Source organism: Lipophrys pholis (assembly GCF_963383615.2).
Source record: "Lipophrys pholis genome assembly, chromosome: 11".
NCBI lineage: Eukaryota > Metazoa > Chordata > Actinopteri > Blenniiformes > Blenniidae > Lipophrys > Lipophrys pholis.
Window position 1 is genome coordinate 6,917,681 of NC_137631.1, and position 12,101 is coordinate 6,929,781.

The 12,101-nt window shown below is 40.3% G+C and overlaps 1 protein-coding gene across 1 annotated transcript; it reads right to left on the bottom strand.

Annotated features, from left to right (window-relative positions):
- Positions 1 to 1,363: 1,363 nt before the first annotated feature.
- On the bottom strand, positions 1,364 to 11,779 carry snx22 (sorting nexin 22). Its single transcript, XM_080475995.1, has 7 exons — positions 11,355 to 11,779; positions 9,769 to 9,852; positions 6,308 to 6,412; positions 4,412 to 4,506; positions 3,625 to 3,657; positions 2,656 to 2,723; positions 1,364 to 2,571 (listed from the first exon to the last, which is right to left on the bottom strand). Exons 1-7 carry the CDS (start codon positions 11,415 to 11,417, stop codon positions 2,474 to 2,476), a joined length of 546 nt encoding a protein of 181 aa, XP_080332121.1. The 5' UTR covers positions 11,418 to 11,779; the 3' UTR covers positions 1,364 to 2,473.
- Between the last annotated feature and the right edge of the window lie 322 nt (positions 11,780 to 12,101).

Below are 12,101 nucleotides of genomic sequence, written 5' to 3' on the forward strand. Positions count from 1 at the left end.
GCTATTTCAACAAAACATATTCATCCTTGTGCATGTATTAAATTATGGTGATCCTGATGTAAACTGCGCAGTCACACGCCACTTAAATGTACATTAGCTGTTCCTGTATGTTGTTTATGAGCATCAGCAAATTCCAATTTCAGCAAACGGAAAAGCAGGGCTTTTGAAAAAAGTCAAATTGTGATGTGAATAATTTGATTTGTATGTGCTTCAACTACGATAAGATGTATTTCCAAAAGCTTAACTTGGACCAATGTCGGCTAATGTTCTGTACTGGGGGCAGGCTGAGGTGAACTCTAATTTTAACCATGACACGTAAAGGTAGCACCATCCTTCGTACGTATACGGTACATGATGTTTTGAACAGAGTGTCAAACTCAGGCCATTAACACGTCAAGATAAACTATTTTTCATAACTCCAGATATTTGCCATTTCTTAATGAGTTAGAGAGTATTGTTTTCTGCAAATAGAAATGATAGAGGACAATATATGTGCAATAACTAAATAAAAGTACCAGTGAAAGTTCAAAAGTATCATTATGAAGCCTCCTGGCATTAAAGAGGGAAGATTCTTTTGTGTTTTACACCAAAATCCCATCTGCTTTGTTAGGGAAATCACATTTGAAAAAGTATACTCCGCCTCCTGAAAGCATCACTTTTAAAACACTCCATTATCTTCGCCGTGGACAGTAGCTTCACGGGAAAATCTGGGAATAAGTTTCAGAGTTAAATATTTCTGTAGAAAGTGTCACATCGCTGACATATTTTTAGGTCAACCAATAAGTTATCGTAACTTTCTTTCCTGCAGTATTATAGACTGTTCTAGATCTGTTCAGCATTATGAAGATCAAGCGAGGCTTTCATGTGATTTTGCACATTCACCTCCTCTCAAGTCTTCTCCTGGTGTAATCTGAAACATTAATCAATCTGTTGGAGGTGCAATAGTGCAGTGTTCTTTATGTATATTCTAATGTGTTTTCTCCTCCTTTGGCAGTCCTTCTTAATTCTACTTTATCGTCATTCTACAAATTAAATTCTCATCCTTTTGCACACAGGGACACAGGAAGCTGCTTCGTTCTGATCGTCCAAATGCTTGAATTATAATAAAATGAGCCTGTGGCTTTTCATCCACGTGAAGTATTGTCATATTTCTTTGCTCAGATGTATAAAATACTAGATGAAAGTAAGCAACGAGTGAAATAATTGTCTGGATGATAATGTGCAGAGTCTACAGTGTGCAGTATAAATAAATTTTATGTGCATTTTCTCACCTTTCACGATATTTTTTGTACTTATGTTGTCATTTTTTTTGTTAATTTCCCCATATTTTAGTGTCTATATTGTACAATGAAGAGTTCAAGTGCCCATTTCTATTCCTTTACAAACACTTTGACAGTTTGACACACTTTTCACACACACAAAAAAAATCACCTTGTACCTATAAGTAAATGGAGATAAAGATCTAATCGGATCCAGTATTTTAGGGAAAATGAGCCTTGTTGATAATGCTACTCGTTTAGTAGTACTCCATTATTAGTTTAATCAAAGAACTCATATTTAATAGTACAAGCAGCTGCTATTAAATCCACCTACACTGTGATGTGAACTGTTTGACCTGTAAGAAGAAGTCTGAGTACATGAGAGGAGCTCAAGAACTCAAAGTGACCCGAGCAGCAAACTCTACTTTCAGTCTTTTAGTAAGGCGAGTGAGCCTGCGTGTCCCGGCTCCAGCGCTTGTTGCTGCACGTCAAGTATTTTGCTCACAGTTGACACAAGGTGTGGCAGCTAGGGAGGGGGGGGACTAAAACTTGAGCTACAGCTCTTGTGCCTGTAAAGTTACATGACAGTCATGTCATCCCAGTGCAGACCGTTCACTATGATCAAATGTCTCGCAGCGTTCAGGGGAGATTTTCCACTGGAAATCACGGAGAATTCTTTACTAGAATTCACATTAAAACTTTATTAAAATACAAATATACAAAAGCATTGTGTGGCATAAAAAAAGTGCTTCGTAGTCACATGATTTTAAAGCTAAAATGGTAAAAATTGTACATGCATGCTTCCGAATCAGAAACCCTATAAGCCAAAAACTAACAAAAGTAATATAAAAAAAGTCATTTAAAAAACAAAACAAAACAACATTTTAAAGTTCCAAAAACATGATCAGCTCAGTAAAAGGTTTGTTTTAAAGGTAATTCCCCACTTATGAAGCTAAAGAGACATTAAAAAAAAACCCCATTGTTGCTAATATTAAGTCAGACTTATGTTCAGGCTGGAGTCTGTTTGAAGACCACTTAAAAGAAAATGACGGCTTTAGACCAGTTATTTTCAAACTGCTGCACAGTGAGCTGAGCGTTGCTGGGTTTCACTCCCACGGGCCTCAGACACACTTTTTACATGTATATGTTATTTTCCATCAGCTGACGCATTCCTTGATAGGTCGGTCAGTATTGTGTGTTTGAGGTGCTGATGTTCAGGCCTCTATAGGAGGAACTGGACCGAGAGCAGTGAAGCTGACGTCTGGCGTGTAAAAACCCTGCAGAACCCCGTCGACAACAACGTCCGGGAGACCTGCAAGACACAGCTCAGGGTTTATCACCCGCCCACACAACTAAATATTGTGGATCATAATGTATCTGTCGAAGATTTTCCTACCTGACGTGCCATCGGAGAGATACGGGTCGTGGAAGAATCCCATCACTCGCTGATGTGGCGTCTGATAGCTGATAGAGGAAGCAGAAACAGGACTGAGCGGGTTTTCACACCAAGGTTAAGAAATAAAATAGCAGTTTTTCTAAATACCCGGGTATGTGTAAACGTGGCTGGAGTCAGAATGTATTCAACAATTTTGCATTTTCCCCTCCGTTTCCACTGAGTCGGAGTGTTTTCAAAAAGTTCCACCTTGGCAGCCATTCTCAGAAAGTTGCGTTTTCAGTCGCCCCCACAAAATGCAACACAATTTTTTTTTTTTTTGCATTTTCACTTGAAAACGTTGTTGTTAAAACGGGGCAATAGTCGACACGTGATGCATCCCTGTCGCGGTGGTTTGATCCACTTTCAAAAGTGCAGTGTAAAAGTGACCGAATGAAGGCAATGAAAGTTTTCGACCATCGACCATCGACCTCTTAAATTACAATCCGACTCCGGTTCCTCCAACTTCAGCATTTCTTATTTGGTGTGTTAATTTTTCATTACTTTGTTGTGACTGTAGCAGTTCAGTATATGTCCATGTATAAAAATCACAACCTGTTTGGGGTTGAAGTGTTAAAAATCAAAATGACAAAGTTTGATATATACTGTGTATATATATATATATATATATATATATATATATATATATATATACACACAGTATATATCACTCAACTCCATCCTATATATATATATATATATATATATATAGGATGGAGTTGAGTGAATGCGTGGTTCTCGGGAGAAACGTGGATGATGTGAACCTTTGTCTTCTCCAGACCCAACGTAGGCCTCAGCGACACTGGTTTGAGTGTTGATGTAGGTAATTTGACAGAATAACTGTTTTGGCTGGAATTTTCCAGTCAACGTCAAGATAATGTATTCATCTGCAGATTTTTGCCCAAAAATCACAAATTCAAGTGAAAATCTTACTTGTAATCCTGGCTGTCCAAGTCATCAAGTGATCTGGAATTAGAGCACAAAACTGTTAGATCGGGGGTGTCAGGAGCGTTTTAGTTCAGGAAGCACATACAGCCCAGTTTCATCCAGAGTGGGACGGATCGATCAAACAGTGCCGTCATAGCCTTTAGAGTTAAACTTTAATGGTTCTCTTTGTGGTGACGCAAAACATACATGTTGAAAATGTCGATATTTTCTCCAAAATAAATAAATAAATAAATGATTACGGGTGAAAATGACTACAATCTCAACAAAAAGCCATTTTGAATGAAACCTTCTGGTGCAAAATACAGTGAAATGTCCCAAAATACTTCTAGAGCTGTTGCATTATGGGTATTTTTACAAACTCACGCTGACAGCTTGGCGTTGGGGCGAATGCTCGTCGGCCATCTTTCACGGCATCACTACTCTTAATAAAAAAAAAATTTTTTTAAATAATTTTTTTTTATTTATTTTTATTCTTACAATTTGATGGTGAATTGCTGGGCCAAGAAACCCGCTTTAGACATACACTTAGCCCTTCAAACCCTGTTTGATTTAGTTTCCCTTGAATGAGAAAATGCTTGGAATTAGAATTAAATCTGGTCATCCAACTAAAATCAACTTGTCAGTGTCCTCGGTGACGAAGAGCTGCTGTCGGCAATGTTTCTGAAGTTTTATCATGTTGCTGCATTGCCCCCAATCCCAAAATAGAAGGCTCTGAATATAGCCCAACATCTCCGGGTGCAGAGAGAAGTGCGAGGGAGACGGCGGGACTCACTCCATGCTGCCGACCTTGTTCCCCGTGTGAAAGTGTTTGAGGTGGAGGAAGTCCAGCAGCACCTGCGGCACATCCTCGTTCTGATAGATGACGTCCTGCAAGACAAACGTATTCTTCATGAGGACCAGATGAGCAGATTTATGTATACATACTGTACATCAGATCAAATTCATGTTTCGCAGATGGAAACAGAATTGGAGTTCAGGTTTCTGCTTGGTTATTGCCGGGTGTGCCACAGGGGAAACAAGAGATTAAGCTGACTTTGTTTCCTGGCAAACTACAATCCGGGAGAGGAGAGATTTTGTGAATTCATTCGGATTTGTATCCAGTTCTGGTCTGTGCGGTGATCTTCCATAACTCAACAAGCCAGGGTGCGTCTTTTCGTGGAGAAAAAAAATTGTTTTTAGACAAGTTGCTCGTCGCCGAATATAAATGGAAAGATTTCTCACCGCACATCAGAGCAGGAGTGTCAAACACATTTTAGTTCAGGATCCACACACAGTCCAATTCCACCTTGAGTGGGCCCAACTGGTAAAATAGTGCCATAATAACTTTTGAATGTAATTTTGAAAAGTTTGTTTGTTGTGGTGCAGAGTACACACAATGAAAATGTCTATATGTTCACAAAACCAAACAATTTCCACATGAAGCCAATTTTAGTGAAACCTTCTGGTGCACAATATAGTGAAATGTCCAAAGAAACAACAACATGTGGTGATGGTAGTTTATTATCTTTCATGGCAGCATCGCCACTATCTCAGCTCAGGTGTCGGTGTGGTGTTGTGTCCGTTACTCTTAAGATATCTGCTTGAAAATCGCTGTTTTTCCTATTTGCTTGGTGGTCTTGGACCCGGACCGGAGCCTGTTGTGGGACGGTTTTGGGCCTCATGTTTGACACCCCTGCTCTAATGCATAGAAGCTGCTATGTCAAGAGAGAAAGCAACTGAAAACAATGGAGTAAGCATGTTGTGCCACTCGTGGGTGCCGTTTGTTTTTGTAATGAAATACACGTGCGTCATATAATCATGGTTATGATAACATACTAATAATGATAATCATACAATATTATAATTTTGTAACGGAACACATGCGCACCGAGAAAATTACGCAATAAACAACGACGAGAACACGGACATTTGTATGGACAGATGACTAAGTTGCATTGCCATTACAAATTACTCTCAACTATCAAACTACCAAGTCCCAGGAGAGTATGGACTGGGAATCATGACACTCTGGAGGAAACATCATTATTGCCCATCTACATGTGCAGAAGAACTACCGTAATTTCTGGACTATAAGCCGCTACTTTTTTCCACTAGCCTTGAACCCTGTGGCTTAAGACATGACTCGGCTAATTTATGGATTATTACGAGTTAACTGGCTTCATGCCGCCAGATTCTACTTCTGCATGTAGATACATGCTGCTTTGAGCCTCTGCTTCTCCAAAACTTGCCCTAAAAGTGATATTTCTGCTCTTTGGGACCTCGTCTTGTGCTGCTTTTCGTAGTCCAGAACTCCAGCAGCTGACGGCTGTGAGTGATGCGTTCAGGTGCATCATGTAAAGCCGCCCTGCCGGACCCCGAGATTAATCTCTCTCTCGCTCATCCAAAACGCAATGAAAGTTTTGCATTTTCACTTGAAATCATTGCTGTGTACATGAGCCCTTAGTGATGGAAACAAACCGTCTGCCATTTTTAATAAACAAAAGCTTCATGAAGGAATCAGCTTTGTCAGACTATTGTCATTATTGATGAACAGGGATCCACATTCTATTTCATTGCTTCGGATAGTCACCGTGGAGGAAAATGTGACTCAAAGGTCTCGATTCTGGCTTTTTGGACAAAGATTTATGGGTAAAAACATGATTATAATTCACTATTTTTCCGAGTTTACCTGGATATAATCTTCCAGCTCCTGCCTCCTCTGCTCCAGAGGTTTGGTCCTCAGGTGGGGGTTTCTTTTGCTCGGGAAATCCGGGGTCTGGATGATTTTCCTGAGCTGTGGGTGAGACACATCAAGAAACTGTCTATTCAGCAAAAAAAAAAGAGACTGTTAAAGTTAAAGCTCAGCTTGAAGGGATTTCTAGAATATGTCTGAACCTGCAACACGTTTAGTGAAAGGACCCCACACCTATCTACCGTAGAAGCCTGCAGTCACATTAACCCTTTATGGGGCAAGTCACCATATAAGGTTACTTCCAGCTTTTTCTTGTTAAAACTAACCACTGTAAGTCCATTAAAGTTACAGAACACATCATCACTTTCTGCAGGATATTAGTCCCACATGCTGATCAGGAAGACACAACAGAATCATGAAAGCTTTTTGAAGACATCCAGTCAGAATTTCTGCCTTTTAAGATATATTCTTAAACTCACAGTTGTAAAATATAGTGCCATTTCAGTCAGTTTGACACTTTTATAACAGACTTTCATTACAAATACCTTAAAAAAGAAAAAAAAACTACCTTTAGGTGTCTTTTTTATGACAGTCAAAAAAGTTAAATTATAAAGAAAAGACACAAAGATATTATAAATATGTTATAAATATTCTTTAACAAATTGACCATTGTTGAATGTTTCAATGAGTGGTTAAAGAAATGGACACAAAAACAGCTGCAATCAAAGCTGACATGTATTGTTGCACTTTGCATTTGTTTTTTAGCCACTGTTGGGCTATTTCATGGTGTATATATATACACACACTGCATCTTTGATGAATACAAACAATAGATTTGGATTGTTTGCACTTATTTGGTCATTTACATCATTTCTGGTTAATTTCTATCTACTATTTGCTATTTTTTATTAAACCATTAGAGTTTCTTAAAATATCCTCATGTGCCAACTGGTTGAAAAGTTATTTATAGCGTCATCTAAAATCCGAGTGAAACAAACAGAAACTCTCTCTCCTGTTTGTAAGTAACATCTAATCCCTTGAGAGGTGCAGTTACATATTGTTTCCAGTAGGTGGAGCTTAATGTTGCTCTTCTATCAAGCTGTATTATCCAAACAAGCCATTATGTGACAGGCTGTATGTGGATGGACGTTTTACATAGTGTGCGTTTGTCATTGTCTAAATAACACCACTCATGACAATTTCAAAGATAATGACTTATAATGTTTATTTCCTTAATCATAATAACAGAAGAAAAGTCACAAGTCTCAGCCAGTTGCATTTGTATGTAGTTGGTTTTCATTTCTTCAGATCTTCAGTCATATTCATTTGCCTGTTTTCTGCTTTCTTCACAATCTAACATAAATAAATAAATTCAAACTTCCAAAAAAAGGGACATTTGTATTTATGTTCACCAGAGTTGCTAAATGTACTCATTCTTCATTTCAGTAGAAGTACACTATGTCAAAGCAAGTAGTCAAATTTCTTAGATGTTGGACCGTTAGTGGGTTCTGTTTGTTTTTGTATTAAAACAACACACTCACACACAGACCTATCGAAGTACATGGGCATTCGTATGGACAGACTGAGTCACTGTTACACAAAGTTTTATTAGTTTGTCGTTGAGTGTCAGCTCTCAAGATATCTTGTACGAGAATTTTCTGGTTTATTTTTTGCTGAATTGTTCAGGTTTGTGGTAAAACGATCTGATTAATGGAAAAACTACAGATATTCACTTTTTTTATACTCACATTTCTCCATATCTGAATGAAAACTAATAACGGCTGACATCTGAAGCACATTTCTATCTGTGTTTGTGACATCCATTTTCTTTTTTTTTATGTTTGAAGTGAAGGCTCGCTCAAAAGAAAAGGTGAATATGGATGATTCATACGAGGAAAGAGAGGTAGAGAAGTGATTTTTGCTGTCAGAATGAAGATGGAGAAGTACAGACGAGGCCAGAAGGAGGTGGATTTGGCGAAAGCATATGACGGAGCGCCCAGAGAGGAAGTGTGGCACGATGGAGTCACGGGTGACTGAAGTACAGTTATCTGCAAAGTACCAAAGGTGCTCAACTTTTTCCACATTTTATGACGCGGCAGCCTTAAACCACAATGTATTAAACTCATTCGTTTCCCTGAAGAATCTACACACTGCACCATATAATGGCCAAGTCAAAGGATTCAAAGCCTTCGCCACGACGCCAGGACTCATCATGGTTCCACTGATCATCCTCCGACGTTCCCACAGCTCTCCTGGCGGTCATTTGTGGTGAATTAATTTGTATGTACATGATTTAGGTATGTGCTCACATCTTCCATTATAAAAAGGTACCATACTTAACTGTGCATATCAGAGCACAAAACAAGCCATTCTTATGCCCATGAATGGCGTCAGGCATGTAGGGCAGCAACATAGGATCACCACTCAATTAGTTTTGGAGTTCAAGACTTCCATCTTCCCATCAGTGGCGTCCTTACAGCATTCCCCACTGCCAATTCCTAGGAGTATGATTCCACAGGTGCGTCGGAATATCGCCTTTAGGAAGTCTCCTAACCCTTCTTTAACCCCGTGATGTCATACATAGGGTTAAGGAAAAGTAGATAGGAAAGGAGAAAGGAGGGACTATTTGGAAGCACCCCACGTCTCTCGAAGCCTGTCGCACCCTGTAGTGCTGATTTCCTCTGTTGCCGTTTCTGTAACAGGAGTGTTGTAAGGAACGGGATTGTTAGTCCTGTGTCCAAACCCCAACCCGGAGGCCCAGTGGATCACGCTTCGTTGGGACTCTACTCTGTGACCTATCTGGCATGGGCGACTCTACCAAGAGACAAACTTCTCGTCAGCGTAGCTCTAGGGCTCATTGAAACATGCAAGGCCACAAACTACTGCAAGGTGGTGATCCTTTGGTGAAACCAAGCCTTAAGGTCCACAGAATTGTCTACACACGTCCGAGACAGGGTTGTATTGAGGATTTCTGGTGGGGAAAAGTTTTTGTTTTCTTTCCTGGAGCATGAGCAGGAAGAGTCAGCACCTTAAGTAAATGCAGCATTGCTGGTGTGTGAGCCCCAAAACTCATTAGCATGTAGCACGTAGCATGGCTCGAAGTAAAATCCTCCCGGATCCACGGAGCAGTTGAACAAATGAGTGACATCGGGGTAACTCAACATCGGAGTCGTACGAACTGGCTTTCTCCTCCTCTTGATATCTTGACAGGGCATAATTCACAGGTTGTCATTGTCATCAATATTAATCTCAAAACCGCTTAAATCGCTTGGTCTCTGATGCATACCAGCAACGCTGTTGATGCGCGTTATGCTGGTGGGTTGTATCGGGGATCTTTTTCTGAGTACGAGTACTCAGTGTTGTATCGGACCCGTTTACATGACACTGGTATCAGTATCGGTGAATCCCGACAACAGAGGACATAAACGTTTGCCCCCTCGCAGCTCCACTGTACGCACCTTTCTGTGTAGACTGTGGAATTCACTGTTTCTTCTGAGCACAAAGTGTTTCCGCTCATTGAACAGCACTTCGACCCTGAAAAGCTGCAGGAAAAACAAAGAAAAACTCTTAAAATATGTTGGCAAAGAGCAATTTAGCTTCATCGGAGGATAAAAACTTGGTGCGAACTGAGAATAGATTATTTGTTTTAAATTAGTTTAGACTGCTACTGTGTCATTCAGTCACAGGATCTGCCCAGTTGATAGTATTGATAAATATTACTAATTCGCTCGGAAGGGAGAAATTTGAATAAAATTTAAATTTGAAATTTAAAAAACTGGGATAGATTCTGTCCAGCGGCTTAATGGGACAGTGGTTAAATAGTATGAGGAGGAGGTGGTGGTGGTGGTCTTCTTGGTGGTCCATGGTGGCCAAAGCAAAATCTTTCACTCACAGCAATTTGTTCTGAAGTTGACGTCATCGTTACTTAAAAGTACCAATATCGCTCCAAAGCCTCCGATCAGACAGTTACAGTCATCTGTATTAACTCATGTGTGTGTTGTGGCCATTTCTTCAACTACTAAAACACACTGAATTATATAATCATTTTAAAATATTGCACTATTTTTCAAATTGGCTGCCTGTGTGTTTTTGTGCTCATTACTGCCCCCTGCAGTGCTGCCATGAGTTTTCTGTTTCTATCAATCTTTGATTGGAAGTCTGAACACTTTCTTTTATCGGTGGCTTTGATGGCTGACCTGTAGAGGACAGCAACTGCTGGACTGGGAATAAATAAATAAAGCCGGGAGTCCTGCCACTCTGGAGGCCGCCATTGTTGTTATATTTTCCATCTACTCGAGTATGTGCAAGAGAACTAGTTACTACAGCAGTGGTGCACATCAGCAGTAGCAGCATTTACACCATCTAAGGAGCCTGAGCATTTCTAGAAAGATGTGTTTTCCTCCGTTTACACAACGATGGGAGTCTGAGCATTTTCGAAAAAATTTCACCTTGGGAGCCGTTTTCAAAAAGTTGCATTTTCAGTGGCCCCGAGCACTGTTGTTGTTTTAATGGAAACCAAAACACTACTATATGTGTAAATAGACAATATGTTGGGACACCCTCACTCCTGTCTGTTTAGTGGCTTGTAGAGTTTAGTTGTTAGATTGCAACTTTTAAAGCTGGAAAATATTTTCTCATTATTCACAATGAGTTGGTTTTTTTTTTTTTTTTTTATCTTATTTGTATAATCTAAGCTGTGTGTTGATATCTGCATGCAGTGCATTCAGTTGCGGGACCTCCAAGGTGTTTCTTCACCACAGTTTATAGACACGTCCCTGTTCACCACTACAGTGTATTTAGTGAGTTTTAACTAAAGCAACTTCATCACGAAATCGGAATAATGTCTCTTCAGTTTCAGCGAGTTGTGTTTAAGTGTCGGCGGAGGATCCGGTCGGTTCACTTTCACTCTGCGCGCAGGTAAACGGACACACCTGATGACACCAGTGGCAGGTTGCGGTGGCGAATGAAGTGAGACGTCACTGTCTCTGGCCGGCCTGTTTATCATTTCACGTGGAACAAAGAGAACGAGCAGAGGAGTCCTCACCTTTTTCGTTTTCCCAGATTCGTCCTCCTCCTTCTCCATGGACGGTATCGACACTTCAATCATGATCTCACTCTTGTCATCAGAGATTTACTTCCAGATTGTTGCTGTTGTTCACGCACCCGGATCGCAAAACACAGACACACTGTTTCTCTGCACCGACAAGCTGAAAACAACCTGATCCGCGCGCGCTTCCTTGTGCGCTCCGCCGTGCGCCCTTGCGCTCCACCTACACATTAATTGGACGTTTGGAGAGTTTGAGCCACTCCAAAAGGTGCGGTTCAACATTTAAAGGTGCAGGGACACTGTGGATCGTCACGCGATCGTCATGCACGGCCCCCTGTCTCCTTGTTGGAGTGAAACGTCGACGTTCGTCACCCACTACGTGTGGAAACGGCTTCTTCTGCAGACGTCCACAGGCTGTGTCTGGTAATCTGATCTGCACCATCACACAATCACAGATAGACACACTGCGAAACTTTAATTCAACTTGATTTGTTTTCTCAAAGAGGAAGACTCCAATTCGAGTTAAACCCAAAAGTACTGATGTTTCTCTTTAAAATGTAGACTCCCATAGTGACATGAACCTTAATCCTCCCAAAACAAAAGTATTAACAATTGTTGAGATCCAGTGTGCTCCTTCACATTCAATTCATCATAAATGTCCAGCAAGTCTCTAAATATAGTCTGATGCTGTTGTTGTGTGTCGTTTTTTTATTTTATTTACTATTGCATCCACAATAAAATCAG